This window comes from Daucus carota, chromosome 4 (genome assembly GCF_001625215.2).
Source record: "Daucus carota subsp. sativus chromosome 4, DH1 v3.0, whole genome shotgun sequence".
NCBI classification, from domain to species: domain Eukaryota; kingdom Viridiplantae; phylum Streptophyta; class Magnoliopsida; order Apiales; family Apiaceae; genus Daucus; species Daucus carota.
The window spans coordinates 31910624-31930191 of NC_030384.2; the positions used below are offsets into that span (position 1 = coordinate 31910624).

The 19568-nt window shown below is 36.3% G+C and overlaps 3 protein-coding genes and 1 non-coding gene across 4 annotated transcripts; 3 read left to right on the top strand and 1 right to left on the bottom strand.

Moving 5' to 3' along the window:
* Window positions 1-1209: 1209 nt before the first annotated feature.
* Window positions 1210-3591, top strand: LOC108219550 (leucine-rich repeat receptor-like protein kinase PXC1). The gene is made up of 2 exons (XM_017393050.2): window positions 1210-2664; window positions 2775-3591. Exons 1-2 carry the CDS (start codon window positions 1362-1364, stop codon window positions 3443-3445), a joined length of 1974 nt encoding a protein of 657 aa, XP_017248539.1. The 5' UTR covers window positions 1210-1361; the 3' UTR covers window positions 3446-3591.
* Window positions 3592-4758: 1167 nt separating this feature from the next.
* LOC108219562 (uncharacterized) lies at window positions 4759-8913 on the bottom strand. Its single transcript, XM_017393066.2, has 7 exons — window positions 7881-8913; window positions 7436-7580; window positions 7224-7277; window positions 7037-7128; window positions 5783-6018; window positions 5498-5677; window positions 4759-5314 (listed from the first exon to the last, which is right to left on the bottom strand). Exons 1-7 carry the CDS (start codon window positions 8735-8737, stop codon window positions 5217-5219), a joined length of 1662 nt encoding a protein of 553 aa, XP_017248555.1. The 5' UTR covers window positions 8738-8913; the 3' UTR covers window positions 4759-5216.
* A 2609-nt stretch (window positions 8914-11522) lies between these two features.
* LOC108219027 (pyruvate kinase 1, cytosolic) lies at window positions 11523-18937 on the top strand. Its single transcript, XM_017392261.2, has 16 exons — window positions 11523-11830; window positions 11932-12028; window positions 12134-12231; window positions 12640-12795; window positions 13480-13557; window positions 13744-13875; window positions 14512-14592; window positions 14709-14780; window positions 14888-14977; window positions 16076-16220; window positions 16442-16530; window positions 17133-17228; window positions 17354-17421; window positions 17528-17627; window positions 18308-18367; window positions 18518-18937. The coding sequence occupies exons 1-16, from the start codon at window positions 11762-11764 to the stop codon at window positions 18668-18670; spliced, it is 1584 nt and encodes a 527-aa protein (XP_017247750.1). The 5' UTR covers window positions 11523-11761; the 3' UTR covers window positions 18671-18937.
* Window positions 18938-19446: 509 nt separating this feature from the next.
* Window positions 19447-19519, top strand: TRNAR-UCU (transfer RNA arginine (anticodon UCU)). The gene has a single exon. It is a non-coding gene; the product is annotated as a tRNA-Arg (tRNA).
* Window positions 19520-19568: the final 49 nt, after the last annotated feature.

A 19568-nucleotide genomic window follows, 5' to 3' on the forward strand; every position in this document is an offset into this window, starting at 1 on the left:
GAATACGTTTTCTCTTGCGAAAGATGTCATTTTTAAAGTACTAGCGAAATCAGAACAGTGTAAAATGACAACGGCTCTGTTTGGAAGTTAGAGGTTTGAGGTAAAATTAGAGGTTTGACCACTAGAATCTTCTAAAATTGATGTTTGGTAGTCAGCGAATTGAAATAGTAGTTTGGATAAAAAAGCTAATTTTGAAAAATCTACTTTTGAGGAGGTTTTTCGGTTAGCGGTTTAAGTATGTGTCACAAAAAGCTCATCAAATAATTATTTACCAAACAGTTTTACAACTTAGTCAAAACTTCTATTTCACTCAGTCAAAACATCTAATTAAATCCGCTAACCGCTAATTCCTAAACAGAGCTTATATTTTTCTTTTGTGAATATGTCAATTTTAGAGTATACAGTTATTGAAATCAGACCAGGGGAAAATCAAAACATTTATAATTTGTAATGATTTCAGAAGGAAAGTTATATTTGCAGGCAGGGTAGCCCCGGCCTCGACGGTAACTAGTCATACAAACTTTCTTCCGCACAAGCTTCGATCCAGAAAACATGATAGTTGGAGGGTCCCAAGTTTTTTATAATTAAACACAAAGTAGTTAAGAGGGGGATTAGAAAAAATAACGGAGTTAACCTTTTCGATTAAATAATAATTGACAAGGTAATAAGTCGACTAAATTAACAATTATTTTCCGATCCCATGTGATTTCGATAAAATAATATGATAATATCTCATATGATTATAAATATTATAAAATAAAAATAACTGAGAAGTTAATATCCGTAATCTCACGTACACGGATAATTAATATCATTAATGTCACATATATGAAAGAAGCGGGAAGTTAATATCGTTAAAGATAACGAATTTTTAAGAGAAGCGGGAAGTTAATACCGTTAACGACAACGAATTTTTAAAAATAAGTCGAACGTTAATATCGTTAATCAACCACAGATCATTTAAAACTAGCGGGAAGTTAGTATCGCTGATGTCACATGTATGAAAAAAGCGGAAAGTTAATATCGTTAACGATAACGAATTTTTAAAAATAAACATATGACTAATACCGTTAATCAACTACGGATCTTTTAAACCAGCGGGAAGTAAAAACCATTAATCAGGCATCCACAGAAAAACAACAACGGTTACTCTGCTAATAATCACTGTAATTAATTCCCGGTGGGGGCAAAGAAATTGAAGACAAAAATCCTAGCTTGGAATTTACTTGCCTCACACATTTCTCGACCTCACTGCCTCACTTTCACCCCTCGCTATTGTCTTTATTCACAAACAGTAGCAACAAATAACAAAAGCTCACTTAATCTCTTCCCGCCTCACCTTTCCAAATTTCTAAAACACAATGGACCTTCTTCACACCCTCTCTCTCCTCTCTCTCCTCATCTCTCTCCCACTCTCGTCTCTCTCCGATGACACCGCCGCTCTCTCTCTCTTCCGCTCCACCACCGACACACACGGCGCACTTCTCGCCAACTGGACCCTCACTTCATCCACTTCCACCGCTTGCTCGGCCTCCTGGCGTGGCGTCAACTGCACGAACAACCGTGTCATTGCTCTTAAACTCCCCTCTCTCAATCTCCGCGGCTCTCTCGACTCTCTCGCCTCTCTCGATCAGCTTCGCTTTCTCGATCTCGCTGATAATCGCCTCAATGGCTCTATTTCCGCGTTAACTAATTGTACTAATTTAAAACTTGTGTATCTCTCTAATAATGATCTCTCCGGGGAGATTCCGGCGGAAATTTCGTCTCTTCGGAGAATTGCGCGGTTAGATTTATCTGATAATAATTTAAACGGAGTTCTGCCTGATGAATTTCCAGCTCGGTTGCTCACTCTCCGCCTCGACAATAACGAACTCTCCGGTACAATTCCTTCGTCTCTCGACTCAATTCCGAAGCTTAAGCAGCTTAATTTATCGAATAATTTGTTGTACGGTCAAATACCTGAAAATCTTCTCGGAAAATTCGGGAATGAGAGTTTTTCCGGTAATGAAGGCTTATGTGGCGCCTCTCCGTTTCCTGATTGTTCTAGTGTTCATGTACCTCCACCTGCTGCTTCTAATCGGACTGTCGCATCATCTCCGACATTGTCTAGTAAAAGATCGAAGCGGAAAGGCCTTAGTCCTGGCGCTGTAGTGGCAATTGTGATTGCAAGTGCGGTTGTGATAGTAGTGGTTATCTATATTATAGTTGCTTGTTACTGTGGAAGATACTCGAGAGACTCGAATTTAGGGAGCGAGAGTGGGAGGAAGAGGAGTAGTTATGGGAGTGAGAAGAAAGTTTTTGCGAGTGATGGAGGTGGGGATAGTGATGGAACAAATTCTACTGATAAGAGTAAGCTTGTGTTTTTCGAAAGGAAGAAGCAATTTGAGCTTGAGGATTTGTTAAAAGCCTCTGCGGAGATGCTTGGGAAAGGGAGTCTGGGGACTGTTTACAAGGCTGTGCTTGATGATGGTATTGCTGTGGCTGTGAAGAGATTGAAAGATGCTAATCCTTGTGGGAGGAAAGAGTTTGAGCGGTATATGGATGTTATTGGGAGGCTAAAGCACGCGAATGTTGTTAGACTAAGAGCTTTTTATTATGCTAAAGAAGAGAAGCTTCTTGTTTATGATTATCTCCCAAATGGAAGCTTACACTATCTACTTCATGGTATCTGTAGTAATGTTTTAGACAATTCTTTATTCTTTGCTGTTTGTTTTGGTTTTGTTTATGGTTCTTAAATTTTATGAATTGTGTTTTATTGTTGATGATGATGGTAGGGAATCGAGGGCCTGGAAGAATTCCATTAGATTGGACTACAAGAGTCAGCTTGGTCTTGGGAGCTGCTCGTGGGCTTGCTCGTGTTCATGAGGAGTACGAGACTGCGAGAATTCCTCATGGAAATGTGAAATCATCGAATGTTTTGCTGGATAAGAATGGTGTTGCTTGCATATCTGATTTTGGGCTAGCATTGCTTTTGAATCCTGTACATGCTACAACAAGGCTGGGTGGATATAGGGCACCTGAGCAAGTTGAAGTCAAGAGACTTTCACAAAAAGCAGATGTTTACAGTTTTGGTGTTTTGTTACTGGAGGTGCTCACAGGAAGAGCTCCATCCAAATTTCCGTCTCCAAGTTCAGGTAATCCTGTAGCTGAGGAGGAGGAGCAAGCTGTGGATCTTCCTAAATGGGTGCAGTCAGTGGTGAGGGATGAGTGGACTGCTGAAGTGTTTGATCAGGAATTGTTGAGGTACAAGAACATTGAAGAAGAGCTTGTTGCAATGCTTCATGTGGCGATGGCTTGTGTTGTTACACAACCGGAAAAGAGGCCTTCCATGTCAGAAGTGGCGAAACTGATTGAAGAAATCAGGGTGGAGCAGTCTCCCTTAGGAGAAGATTATGACGAGTCACGCAACTCGCTCTCACCTTCAGCTGCTACTACTGAAGGCTGATCAAATAGTTCTGTTGTATGAGACTCTGAGGTGGAACACAGTACTGTTGTCACCTTCCTAGATTTCATGTGCATTCTTGTCTCTATTTATGTGATATCTGGTTCCTGTTTTATTTATATCAATGCTGGTAGTCGAGATCTGCCTGATGATCTTGTGTTCTTGTTAACCAAACCAAGAAGTTTCAATCAGTCTGTATTTGCATAATTAAATTTCAGATATTAGACTTGAAATAATACTTCGCTGGTTTAGAAAGAATTTTACTTGCAGAATCGTTTGTTCAAGCTGGGCTGTCCATTTGAAATTTCTCTGGTATATTAAAGGAAGCCTAACATTCCCTCATCATCACCATTCATTGTATTAAGTATTAACTACTGTATAAAGTAAGAGTAACTTTGGGCAAGACTTGCAACTAGCAACCAAAGAGCAGGAATTTATAATGATGATTGATGGACATGCTATGATTAGGCCTGGTAAAACTAAAAAGCATGTAAAAACACCATCAGTTGCTTTTACCTTTCTTTTGCTGTTCCACAATCTTATCTTCACGACAACAAAATATTTGTTTTTTTCCTCTGCTTTTATCTACTCATTAGAAAGTCTGCCATGGAAGTTCTTTTACAAAGAATGTCATGAATAAAGAGAGCATCTCACACTCTGGCAGGCCTTTTTCTCCTGACTTAGAGTCTTAGACCATCCACAATGGGTTTGTCATTTGGTGCATCAGGCCACTCACAGTAAAAATGAATATATATTTTATCTCTTTTTTACGTTCCATGGGTAAAGTAAAATATATGCATGACTAATTTCCTGGCCACGGCCAACTCTTGTGACTTTGTACGTCACAGCAACAAGTGCAGGTCATGGGTGTTTTTTACAACTACATTGTTAATAATAAAAATGTGGCTTGTTTGAGCTGGTCTTATAATATTGGAGAATCAATATTGGAGTGATTCGAGCATTTCTTTTTCCCGGTATAATAAGAGTGTGGCCAGCTTGAGTTGATCATATAGCATTGGAGTGAAAATGGCCATTTTTTCTAAAAGTCGATTAAAGCATACATGTCTACAGACCGGCAAAAAGAGGAAGTGAGCACTGTGGATTCTCTTAATTGCAGTTCAAACTCAAAGTACCCTCTCTGTGTTAATCAATCAGTTCTTATTGACAGCAAAACAAGCTTTTCCATAAAAGATTCTCTAAAAAAAAGTTACTTATGTACAGACATGGTGTTTATTTTCTATAATAAAAGACAACTTCAAAATCGTCAAGTTCAGCATCGCCCTCTATATTACACTACAAATGGATATAAAAAAGAGTGATCAATAACATGTATTGTTAACCATTTCGAACTAGTAAGAACTTGGTCTGAATTTCATACATAGAGTTGCATCTTTACACAAGTAGTACAATTTTGTAAAATGTTAACTCTTTTAGACACGATTTACAAACACAACACACCTCAGCATGCAGGTGGCTTGACTAACCAGTTGCTGAAGGTATACTATCCCTTTTTCTCATGTTATCTGTACAGGTAGCATATCTTTATGTTCTCTATGGGGATAAATATATTATCCCTCTCTCATGTTATCTGTACAGCCAGAATAATTTTATCCCCTCTTTTTTCCCGGTACAAGTCCTAAATCTACGGTATATTATTGGATATGTCCATTATTATCTGATAGATAATGGGAGCCCAGAAAACTTGGGGAAGCCTCTGTTTGCCTCTGGAAGGCAGACTGTAAGGGCATATCTCAGCTCTCCAAAAATACAGATGTCAACTGATCTGCCCAGTCTGATCAACCAAAGTTCCGACTTGTTCTCCGGATAATGCTCTTGATATGTTACCAGGCTCAAGTAGATTAAATATCACCACTGCAAACAAATTAAAGGTTCTCAACAATGAGTACCGACAAAAACTTGATTGCTTGGATCAAATACAAGCTTATGGCACCATGACTTAATTTCATGTACATATGATTATGACAAGTTTGTAATAAGTTCAAGCCAGAAGCTGCATGAGATGGCCAAAAGACATAAATCGCAAGATATGCTAACCTGGAATACAGTTCTCCTCGCAAAATGTCACAGCCATCATGTCCATTGCAGTTGAACCTCTGGAAGCCATTTCCCTGAAGGTAACATGCTCAAACAGACCACTGTTATTTCTGGACTCAAATTCATAGACACCATCTGTGTTGTTTGTCATAGTACCTTTCAGGACAGCATCAGCATGAACTGATACAGGAAATGGATGACAATAGTTTATTTAGTAGGGACCATTATTTTTTCTTAACCAAATAATCACATCAAACGTGACGGGATTTTTAAATTAAAACATACTTTCCGAAGCTCTAAGAGCTGCTGCCGTGTCTGTGGAAAAGAGTGGATTTCCTGTACCAGCACCAATACCACCAAATATTACCACTCTACCTTTTTCTAAATGCCTGATGGCTCTCTGTCTACTGTATGGTTCTGCAACCTCTGGCATTGCAAATGCAGTTTGCACTCGAGTCTGAACACCCATCTTCTCCAGGGCAGATTGGAGTAGTATGGAATTCATCACAGTTGCCATCATACTGGAAAAACATTACAAAGTCTATAAAGACTAAACAGACATATAAAAATCATTTAAATTGTCTATCATTTGGTATTTGACCAATTGAAGCACACACAAAAACACTTGCACACACATACAGAGACAAATCCATTCACATGTCATATATTATTTGCAAGAGTTTATACAAGAGAACAAGTTGGCTTCATATTTGTAGCGAAGAAAATAGTTGGATTTCCAGCAGCCATTTGGTAGCCGAAGTAGATGATTGCTATGTTACCAGGACTAAAGTAGATGTCAGCATAATATAAGTTATGTCCAACTTTCAGACTTGGAATTGTTTTATAGTTCTGCAATTTTGGCCTAAGGTGAAGTGTGGAGTGTATATACCCATGTAAGAGTGCAAAGTGCCAGACACAAGTACAGAGACACCAATACAAAGCCAGGGTGAAAGGGTATTTGTATATGGTGTGTAATCCTGCCAGGTCTAACTAAACTATAAACTTGAGCGTGTAACATCAAGTTCGACTTTTTGTCTACAAAACTTAGTTATGCAATTCCCAAAAATCAAACAGATGTAACCTTCAACCTTTTTGTTATCTTGGTAACTTGTTCCAAAACAACATTGGCTTTACTATGTTCACCCAATCACAAATGAATCAATAATTAAATGGTTTGGAGTGACAAAGTAAAATAACAAACAATTTCATTCAAACAAGATCACATGTTTCAATGTAATATTCTAGTAGAGCAATAACACTACCCCTTCCACAATCCTTTTATAAGCAATCTTAAATATGAGCATAAACAAAGGCTACTTTATCTTCATTCTTCAGCAACAATAATATGAAATGATGAAGATACATTAAAAGATCGCAAAATTCTTTTGGCAAAATCATGAAGAAAGGCATGTGCATCAATCAAAATAATTATCACAAACACAATTTCCTTAATCTACATCACATACTGGTATCCTATCAGTACTGGATTATTTAGTATGAAAAGAGGCAGTGAAAAAATATAGGTAATGATTGCATTACCCAATTTGATATGCAGTACATCTGTCTAAACCAGTTTCTGTCACCCAGGTATCTCCACAAAAGAAGTTACGACCACCAACAACTATCGCCACCTAAGTAATGAGATGATAATGTTGATTGCCCGTCAAAAATAGGAAATAGCCAGCAGGAAATTTTTGAAATTAAAAGATTGCCTGAAAGGAGATACCTCAACACCAATCTGACAAGCCATCGAAACTTCTCTAGCAATCAGCATTGCCACCTATTAAGTTGAGCAGTAACAACTTAAAATTTGAGCTGTAGAGTGTCTTTTTGCATTTAAAAGTTGATGACAAATATTATCTCCCTACGTAACGAAGTAAAAGGTCTATGATAAGACATCTAAACATCAATTATATGCGTAAACTATAAAGAAGAAACCTTTGGGTCTATGCTGTGAGAACCAGAACCGGCCAAGGAAGCACCACTGATTTTAAAGACTACTCTCCGCCACTTTGGGTTGGTCACCTGTTTTGTCTTCATATTAGCAATTTGAGCACTGGGGCTGGAAGTAGCTGTGCCATACCTGCCAGACAAATGTCGTGGAGTTGTCAGTTTGTCCATGTTTACCTCTAATTACAGTCTAAGCAAAAATGTAAGCAGCACAATTGCACAAATTTACATATATATATAGTCTTTATAATTATTCAACAGCTTCCAATAACCAAATGCAATCACCCCCCACCCCCTACTGGTAAATCCAACACCAATCCTATAGGAAATAAAATGTCCGTGTGATTGACATAATACAAAGGAATAATGCATCTGATATAACAATATCGTAGTGCAATATAAACATCAAGTAATCGTAACAATAAATACATACCTCTTGGATGGTTTAAGTGATGATGCGGATCCACCAATAGACTTATCTTCTTCCGAAACAGTTTTCATTGGTAATGCATTGCCAACAATCACTTCCATCTTCTTAAACCAAGGCCAATGACTCGCAGAAATTCCGCCATTACTCATTCGATGTCTCTCCAACTTATACCTCTTCTTCAAATTATCCACCTTGTTTTTACACTGTTCAACACTCTTACATTGCTTCTCACACCTCTCACTAACATTCCCAGCCACTTCCTCCCAATCTCTCCCTCTCAAATTCCCCCTATTAAGCTGCATAAACTTCTCTGTATACGCATCGAGAAGACACGCAATCGCCGTATCGCTCCACTCCTCTCGATCCTTCCTATACTCTCCACTTCCACCAGCCGACGCAATCGAATTCACAAGCTTCGATCTTTTGTAACTATACGGCGTTCCTCCATCGCTAAGCTCCTCGCGATCGCTTCGCTTCTCATGATTAACCCTAGATCTAGTCATGTCAGCCTCATTCTCAAAAGGAACCTGGTCATTATCGCCGGAAAAAGGGATCGCGCCGTGAAACGCCTTCGGATCAGGCTGCGAACAGAACGCGCCGTCGCTGTACCCCTCAGCATCGCCATCATCGTCGCCGGACAAATCCTTGGAACTCTCAACATGAGGCTGAAGAATCGGTTGAATCAGCGACTGAACAGGCGGCGGCGCGTGGATGGGAGTGGCCTTGGAGAAACGGTGAGGAAATGATTGGTGGTGATGAGTGGCGGCGAGGCGGTGGAGATTAGGATTAGGGTTAGATTGGGCGTTAGAGTTAGTTGCGTTACCGTCAAGGAGAGAGAAATCGTCGTCACACGACGCCATGGACGGACGTTATGGAGTGAGGGGAGTGTCTGAAGAGGGGGGTGTAGACGACGTTAGTTTGGGGAAAACAGATCGGTTACAGCACCGTTAACTGTGGAACAGATGCCGTTAATGTTATAACCTGGTTTGTGGACCTTTTGCGTTCTACGACCGAGGAGCCTGTCATTCACTCCTCCTTAAAAAAAAAAAAAAACATACTACTAAATTTGGGTCTTATTTTCAATTAATTGTTCAATTTTAAAAGAATGAGCTTATAATTGTAATATTTCTTCTTTTTTGAAACCATAATTATAATATTTCTTGTTTTAATGTTTATGTTATATTTCAGTAATTCAATTTAGTAAGTAGTTTTGTCGAAATCGAATTTCTTGTCTTGGACCAAAATTGGTGTGGGAGTTTTCGGCGTTGTAATGATGAATTCTATAACGATAAATAAAAATTTATTGAAGTAATCACATCAGACCAGTAATTTCAAGGAGTAAATGATTTAAATTTAAACCAGGAATACAAGAAAAAAATTCTGAAATACGAAACTAAATTGGTATACAATGTTACGACGAGGTGAGATGGGAATATCTGAACTTATTGGATAAATAAGAAACACATTGGAGACATACAACATATGTGGCAGTTCTGGTTACAAGAATGGAAAATGAACAAATTACACGGTTTTTTCATAAATATGCTTCGACTTGAAGAAAAATTAATTGTCCTCAACATACTAAAGATGCAAATAGGAGAACTTAAACGAAGTTCAAGAAGTTGTGACAAATTATATTTCGAAGTTGTTCAAAGTCTCGAATCAAAATGGCATGTTATTGAGTTGAGAAACAGTGGCTCAACTTACAGAAGATGAGAATAAAATTTTGGTAAATTATGCTAGAGGCTCAACTTGCAGAAGATGAGAATGAAACTTTGGTAGATTACGCTAGCGGAAGTAAATGAAGCAGTGTTTACAATGCACCATGATAAATTACCTGGACCGGACGGTTTAAACCCAGCTTTTTTCCAAAAAATTTATAGTACAGTTTCCAGAGATATGTGAAATTTTGTAAGCGATACATGAGTACGTGTTAGCTTCCTATTGGAATTAATCAAACATTATTCTGCTTGATATGAAAAGTTAAACAATTATGGTCAATGATTGAAGACCGTCCTATCTCGTTGTGCAATGTATTGGTAATTTTTTTGTCAAAAGTGTTAACAAATAGATTAAAACCATGTCTGGAATTGTTGATATCAGATAAACAGAGTGCTATCATTGAGGACAGATTGTTGATTGATAATGCGTTGATTGCTTATGAAGTCAATCATTATATGAAACAGATTTCTTTTGGAAGAAACAGGGTAGCTGATTAGAAATTGATATTTCGAAAGGTATGACAGATTTGAGTGTTGGTTTCATTCGAAATACGATGAAGAAATTTAGTTTTACGGAGGTGTAGAGTAGTAGAGTTATGGGTCTAATAGAATTAGTCACATGTAATTTTCTCCAAAATGGTACCGTGCTCGGGGATGTTGTACTACAAAGAACGGATCTCTTTTAGAATAAACAGGGTAGCTGGTATAATTTTTTCAAACGAGGAATTAATTTAGTAAAGAAAAGTCATATGACGTTTATTAAATAATTGAGTCGGACAAATATAAAAGAAATATAAAACGGAATAATGTGATTTTTATGGAAATACAATCTAGCGATTTGTTTAAATTAATATATGTACACGTATCAATTTCATCACTACCAATTTGAACTATCGACCGTAATTATAATCACATACAAATTTTTAATCAAACACTTAAAAGTCGAACATATGTAATATCCTGGATATTGAGAGCCCAACAAAAATTATCCATAAATCACTTATATTATTATTATTATATTTTAAATAATCATATATCATTAATAAGTCAAACTTATCCAAACATACTTTTTAAATTCTGAGCTTATCAAATAACTCACGTTAAGTCGTATGTCATAAACTCAGTCAAACGGGCCCTAAAACACATCAAAATACACAGAACACACACCAAATTCTTACAAAAAGGGATAAACAAAACTAATCATGAATTTTTTTATCAAACAAAAACAGTCCGAAAAGATACAAGTTCTTATTTAGGGAGGGTCATTATTGAATAATAAGAATAAATCAGAGAAAATAATTGATTTGGGATTTTTGTTGGTGAAAATTGATATAAGCTCCAACAAATGGTATGAAATAAAAGAAGAGAGGACGTGAAGTTGTTTTATGTATTTATGCGCCTGTTTGTTTACGAGAAATACGAGCTTCTAATCTTTTTATCCTTTGGTGCAAAAACCTATAATTATTTATAAAAAGTTGAGAATATTAGGGGGACGTTTGAGTGAGCTTAAAATAAGTATTTATTTATTAAAGTAAAAAAGTGAGGTAATAGCTAGAAGCAAATTAAGACTCATAAGTGATTAAAGTGTTTAAGAAAGAAGTAGAAGTTCTGAGAGAAAAACTAGCATTTGTAACTTCTAAAAAATGCTTCTCTTTTTTACACAAACGGGGTCAAGAAAAATAGAAGCCAACTTCTTTAAAAAAAAAGTATTTTTCTCAAGTTGCCAAACAAGCACTTAGTTTTTCTTTCACGGTCTACTTCTTTTTCGAATAGTTTAATCCTTATAAGTTTTAACTTGCTTCTCTTTTTTTATTTTATTTCTTTAATTTATCGCTATTTAAGTTAATTAAAAATCTTTAAAGTAAAATTTTAATGTAGTCCTGGAAAAAGAAAAGAAAAAGGAAAAAAGGAGTCAAATTAGAACCCGCGGCTGCTTGAAGAGACGAAACTAATGTCCGGTCATAAACAAGTACCACGTTTCCAAACCCCTTGATTACTACAATAATATACTATAAACATATACTCCACCTGCTCTTCACGCTGCCATTCCTCGTCTCTGTGTTTTTTCCCCAAACTTGATTTTGTTTTGCTATTCTACTTGAACACTATACACAATTACACATACACTTGAATCCCCATCTATCTATTTGATTTATTATAATCATGCATTCCAATCACTTGCTTCTCGAAGAGCCCATCAGGATGGCTTCAATCCTCGAGCCCTCTAAATCTGTATGTATACTCAATTGTTCTTTTTGTTTCGATCTGTAAATTTATTAGGTATGTATGAGTATATGGATTTTTTAACAAGTGGGTTTGGGTTTTTGATGCAGAGCTTCTTTCCTGCAATGACAAAGATTGTGGGGACTTTGGGCCCAAAGTCACGATCTGTTGACACTATTTCGGGTTGTCTCAAAACTGGGATGTCAGGTATCATACACATGTTTTATGTTGCTGTCTGAATTATATGAAGAGATGGATATATATCTGTATTTTGTTCTGAATTTATTGGTATGCTCATGTGTGTGTTTGTAGTGGCAAGATTTGATTTTTCATGGGGTGAGCCTGAGTACCATCAGGAGACGTTGGAAAATCTCAAGATCGCTGTCAAGAGTACCAAGAAACTATGTGCTGTATGTATTTTAACTTTGTGGTGCTGATTTTGACTTGAGCTTTTCAATCATGAAAGAAATATTTCAACCTGCTGCCATTAGCATTTTTAGGCTTTTAGAAGTGTTGGATATTTGTTTCGGCTTGAGAAACTGCATTTACTTCAAAATTACAGCATCTAGTCTTTAATTTTGGAATATGATATGAATCTAAAGTATTGCATTGGCATGTTACATTGCAGTCTAAAACTTTCTTCTACAGCTCAATATTTGTTAGTGGCTAAGAAAACTCAAACTATTTCTTATGCTTAAGTCTTGTACTCATTTAATTGCACCCCTTCCCTGTTAAATAAGTAGACAAACATACAAATTATGCGCACTCTTTTTGTGGTCAGACAAGATTAATAAAGTGGTGTGTTTCATGTGTTTCAGGTTATGCTAGACACCGTGGGGCCTGAACTGCAGGTGGTTAATAAAGTTGAAAAGTCTATAGCACTTCTGGCAGATAGTACTGTTATCATGACTCCTTATCAAGGTCAGGAAGCCTCTTCTGATGTGTTGCCAATCAACTTTGATGGACTAGCTAAGGTTAGAATTCTCCTGTTGCTTAAGCCTAAGTGTCAAGTTTATAAATTTTACAAATTGTTAAAACTGTGTAAATGAAAGTATCTTTTTGCTTGGTTTCTACTTCACAATAGAGTATTTTGTTCAGAGTTACAAGTAAACTATAGAATCATAAAGAGACGACTTACAATATGTGCTTGGAAAATCACAAGTAGCTATAGTGGAATCACTTCTTTGATTCATTTTAAGCCAGGTAGATTGCTCAGAGATCGAAGCCTCTTGTACACCTGACAACATAACTTTATGTGGCTGTAGATCATGTAGCAGTAGGGGCAGCAATCTGGCATATTCGCATGTGTTTGTATTGCTCACATTGCAGTAATAAAATCTGTTTGACTACTTCCCATAGCCTTGTAGTAGGGGGTATTTACTACGAGCTGTTCATAGTAACAATTTATTTTCAAGCAATATGGGTAATTTCAGTAGAACCTATTACAAAGATTTGACTGCTCTCTCTTAATATGGAAGGTTGGAGGACACTTTATTATGATAGCTAAAATTATACCAAGACCTTGGAATATGTACAAGTTTGTATGGTCATAATGTTTATTAACACATAATTATCTTTCCATTTTACAGTTATTTTATGCACCAGTTCATAATTTAGTAGTTTATTGTATTCACTAAAGTGTTGGTATGACCTTGCAGGCTGTCAAGATTGGAGACACTATTTTCGTTGGGCACTACCTGTTTACAGGAAGTGAAACAACATCTGTTTGGTTAGAGGTAGGAAAAAAGCGCATATTTTATATTTGTTTATGAATTGATTGGGGATAAAAAGTGCTTTTGAATCATGTACTCTGTCAATTTTCATGTTTCTATTATCGAAGTTCAAATTCTGTTCTAGTGTGCCACCACTGTTTTGTATGATGTATGCATGATTTTAGGAGTTCTGTTTTCTGTGTTGGGCAGGTTGAAAGCATTAAAGGTGATGATGTGGTTTGCAAGATAAAGAATTCGGCAACATTGGCTGGGTCAATGTTTACACTCCATGTCTGTCAAGTCCGTATTGAAATGCCTACCCTGTCTGAAAAAGATAAAGAGGTTAGTCATACTTCCAAGCGATGCATTGTGTTTACCTCTTCTAAAAAGACTGTATATTATTGACACTAATTGGTAATATGCAGCCAAAACAACCCCTCCTCCCCAATTTCTGGGTAAAGAATATACATATTATGCAGCTCTTGTGATGATTACCGCCTACCATTTTAGAACTGTTATCACTAATTAAATATTTCCAATTGTAGAGGTCTCAATTTGTAGTTTCTACATCTAAAAGTTTTAGCACTTGTATTAGAGACATTGCTCACCAAGTCTCCATATTCTCATTAGAATGAGAAACTAGTTGTTAAGCTGTGTTCACAATCCTATAAAAGTGATTTATAGATTGTAGCAAATTATAACTTGCATACTTGTATTGTTATAACAATGTTATCTGAATTTTGGCTGAAGTTACAGTATTATGCATTTGCAATAGTGGAACATCTCTAGAAAAAAGTTACTTCATTGAAATCGTAAAGTAGTTATAACCATTGTATTTTTATTTATTAGGCTCTCTAAATATTTGTTATGTAGCAAAAAGTATTAATATATTTCTGAACTAAATTTTATTGCAGTGCATGCTTCTTGTTGTATTAATTTAAAATGATGCTTTATGGCAAGTTCTAATCTTAATTTTAGGTCATAAGCACATGGGGTGTTAAAAACAAAATCGACTTCCTCTCGCTATCATATACACGACACGCTGAAGATGTTCGCGAAGTAAGATCAATATCCAACATTAGTTAATTTATATTTCTTTTATCTTACTGTTTGCATCCATATTTAAGCTTGCTCAGATACGTGCAATAACTATTTTTTTTTTTGCACATTTGCAGGCCCGTGAATTTCTATCTAAGCTAGGTGATCTGAGTCAGACTCAAATTTTTGCCAAAATTGAAAATATAGAAGTGAGCTTTTAGTATGGATGTTAATCATTACTAATTTTTAATTTTTAGTTTTTGTGTTCATTACATTGTTTTTGCCATAATGTATATGTTTTCCCTTCTTGTTACAGGGTTTAACTCATTTTGACGAGATCCTGCAAGAGGCAGATGGTATTATCCTTTCCCGTGGAAATCTTGGTATAGATCTACCACCAGAGAAGGTTAGTCTTACTAAGCAGATTAGTTTAATAATCCCCCCCCCCCCCCCCCCCCCCCCCCAAAAAAAAAGGAAGAAAAAAAAGGAAAAAAACCCTAAGTTATACAGTAAAACATGCACAACTTACCTGCACAAGGTAAGTTTCTTTGAAGATGGCAATGTCAATTTTGTGCGATGCAGTCAAAACTGCATAGTTATGCTGAAAATTATTTTTTTATACGGAGTACTATCTTGTGCTTATTGTTTCTTTCGTGATATAAATCCAGAGCAACGAACAGTACATGTGGTGTTAATAATACACTGACTGCCGATTATTCAAACTAATAATGTTTTGATGTTTGTATGTGTAAGTATTTGTCAATATACATCATGGCATCAGCACAAATTATTGATTCTAAAGACTCTTTTTATTGTATGCATCGGCAAAGCTTTAGAAGTTTGATTGTAAGATTGTTTTGTTGGACATGTACTGTTTAGTGAAAACATCTCAAGTAATCTTTCTTAGCTTGATTAGGTTTAACCATTGTCATATAACTCAGATGTCCTAAATTAGTTTAATTTTTATGCTGGTTTTTATACTGGTCACATCAGGCCTCACTTTCCAATTTCAAACCTCAAGAAGCAGATATGGTTTTGCAACTTCCATCATAGTGAACTGAAGCATTAGAACTATGGCTAGTGTTTGTCTCTGTTTCAGATCACAGTTAGGCATTCATCGCGACATTTACTGTGTCGCCCTCAATTTCCTGACCTCAAATTGAGCTGAACCATTGAATCGATCTTGATATAAAAGTCTGTACCTGTCCTTCACTTTTAAACATGTCAAAGCAACCATATTGAAGCTTGATTATGCAGTTAAACATTTGGTTGGATAGACTGGTTTGCTGTAATTTTCATTTGTAATCACTATTTCAGAGTCATAAGTCCTCCACAGTCTGCACATACATAAATGTAAATAACCTACACAAAACCGACACAGCATGGAGGACTTAAAGCACATGATGTATTATTTTGAACCCATATGAACATGAGATACTCATCTGTTGGTCATTTTTTTTATACTCATTCTAAGGGGTGTATTTTTCCCCCCGATGTTTTGCAGGTATTTCTGTTTCAGAAAGCAGCTGTTTACAAGTGTAACATGGCAGGGAAGCCTGCTGTGGTAACCCGTGTTGTTGATAGCATGACTGACAATCTAAGGCCAACTCGTGCTGAAGCCACTGATGTTGCTAATGCTGTGTTGGATGGTAATTGATTCTTTCTGCACCTCTGAGGCTTAACTCTTTAGTAGCTGGTTAAATGCTTCGTCTAGCATTTTAGAATTATTCTTATTAAATGTATTGTGTACTGTGGTACTTCTCGACTTTATTATGCTTATATGCTAGGTCCATATGTTCAGTGTCAACTTCTATATTTTGATTACAAATACTTGGAATTTTCCATATATCTTTCCTTTATGATTTTGCAGGAAGTGATGCAATTCTTCTTGGGGCTGAAACTCTGCGAGGGTTGTACCCAGTCGAGACTATCTCTATTGTTGGTAAAATTTGTGCCGAGGTAATTTTAGGTTTACACACCAGGCCAACCTATTCCTACCCTTAAATCAATCATGCTTACTTGTCAATTAAATTATACACTTATCAACCCTTGTGATGCATAAATTCTTTTACCCGTGTTTGATTCTTGCTATTAATAAATTATCTGATAGAACTAAAACTCAGCACATGATGTGTGCTTTATCATTGATAAGAGTCATAAGACGTAATCCCAGAATTTTGAACTTATTTGGTTGGATCATATAGAATGCGTTAGTGGCAAATTTTGAAGATCTTGATCTCACCATGATCTCTGATGTACTCTAGAATATAGGATAAGTTGATATATTAATGTGTGCTTCAAACACACGCGAGCGCGCGCACACACACATCTTGGTAATTAGCAGTGTATTAGAAAAGGAAAAAGTAATTAAAACATTGGCCAATCTCACAGTACTATCTACTAACAATCTTATAGGAAAAGATTAAGAATATCTTACTTCTTGGTGTCTGCTGTACTCAAATTATCTTTGTTATGTTTATGTCTTGGTTTATTGAACTCCTACTTTTTCAGTGAACAAGCAATTATATCTACGCTGTTTATCGTTGTGCTAAATATTACAGGCCGAGAAAGTCTTTAATCAAGACATGTATTTCAAGAAGACTGTCAAATATGTTGGAGAACCAATGACACATTTGGAATCAATTGCTTCCTCAGCGGTAATATTTTGTAGAAAAGTTATTTTGTTTGTATTTGAATTTTATTCAGCAATGATGCAGGTGCTATTGTCGAAGCAATTGCATTAGTGGAAATAACTATTAAAGTTTGTTTTCTTTCTATCTAGGTACGTGCGGCTATCAAGGTGAAGGCATCTGTTATCATTTGTTTCACTTCATCAGGCAGGGCTGCGAGGTAATTTATTGTCTCAAATGCAAACTTATAATTTTTCTGATGTAATCTGAATATAGTCACCAGTTTAGATTTAAACCCAATCTAAAGATGAAAGCATTTGCATCAGATTGATTGCAAAGTATAGGCCAACCATGCCAGTTTTGTCAGTCGTCATCCCACGGCTCAAGACAAATCAACTACGGTGGAGTTTTAGTGGTGCATTTGAGGTAGGTTCCTTGCTCATGTCTACCATTGTAGGTTACTGTTGTAAGAATATAAGCTTGGGCCAAGTACTTGAATCATGTTATTGTCATTATATATTGTGCTTTTGGGAACTCACTCATTTCTGTTTGTTATATTATTCATCTGATGGGATGGTACCTTATGGAAGACAATCTTTCCATTCTCTAATGCAATTATCTAAAGAGTCGCGAAAGTAAATCACTCTGGAATAAAAAACGTGATTCTTATGAAATAAATTAAATATAGCTACAAGTACTCCAGCAGTGTATGAAACTCATCAATTATCTTGGATACACTTTTACGAATTTATTTTATTTAAATGTTTTGAAAATGATTCATCACCTTGTTAAAGTGGAAACTGAAAACTAAAATTTCATTTTCATTCCCACTTTAAAGGTGAAATGTTGAAATCTGTTTGAGGTTAACCTTTAAGATTTGTCTTGTCCTGCTAATACTGCAACCATTATAGTTGGTAATTATATATTCATTCATCAATTAGAAACAAGGGGTTTGAAATTGGATTTTAAATTTAACATGTAAGCCAGAGAATTGTAACACCCCCCCATCCCCCCCCCCCCCCCCCCCCCCCCCCCCAAAAAAAAACAATCTATCAAGGTAGATTAATAACTGACACGTTTGCTGCCATTTCGTTGGTAAATGTTAGGCAAGGCAATCACTTATCGTCAGAGGACTGTTCCCAATGCTTGCTGATCCTCGCCATCCTGTAAGTTCTTGTTTTTTTTTCTCTGTTTTGATCGTTGTGTAGGAAACTACACAATTAAATGCTTTTTAAATCCTCTTCTGCAAGAACGGGTGTATATTTAAATTTTATGTCTTGGCAACATAATTAAACTTGTGGTCTCTACTTTTGCAGGCCGAATCAACTAGTTCAACAAATGAGTCTGTACTGAAGGTTGCACTTGATCATGGAAAGTCATCAGGAGTCATTAAGTCACATGACAGGGTTGTAGTTTGCCAAAAAGTCGGTGATGCATCTGTGGTCAAGATTATTGAGCTTGAAGACTAAAATTCTAGTATTAAGCTGGCTTAAAGTATATATCATAACTCCACCAATTTTGAAAATGTCAGTGAACTTTGTGCCTGATGAGCAAGCTGTTCAGAGCTTTGGGATCGGCATCCATGCCAATCTCTGCCACATTTATTAAGTATGAAATTTAGTGGGGAACTTGGAATTATGTAACTTAATTTGATTGCTTTGTTGTCACCGAAAAACAAACACAGTGACGGTATTTCTCCCTGGAAGTGGGCTTTTTAAATTATTTTTATGTTTAAAGTATTGTGAGCTACTATTTAGCTGTATTTTTATATATTTCATGATAAGGTAGATGTGAAAACTAGAGGCTGAATGGTTGTAGTCATTTTTTACCTTTTTGAAATCTAATGGTTTGTTTAAAAGCCGATAGAAATAGAACAAATGATGTGGTTATCTTTTTAAACATGTAGCGGTTGAAGTGTATTTTATGGACGATTCAAAATTTTTATATAAGATTGATTAGAAAAATGTAAATACTTGTATATCTCCACAAACATTATTTCTCGACCCTTGGTAATAAAGGATATCTTGGGGTTATGTCTTGTCAAGTAATTTTTTTTTAGAATGTACTTTAGGTCGAGAGCACAACACATTTATATTGACTTAGAGAAGAAGTAAAAAACAGTAGTCAAGCCCCCTTTTTCTTTCGCCTGTGTTGATTTGTTCTTCCCAGTAGTGGAGGATTACTAAGGAATCTACTAACAAATTTACTTAGTGTTATATTTAACTCGAGCACAACCTACAACACAGCACCCATGGCCTAATGGATAAGGCGTCTGACTTCTAATCAGGCGATTGTGGGTTCGAGTCCCACTGGGTGTGTTCTATTTTTGGTAGGCATACATTTTATATTAAAATTCATATTATTCTG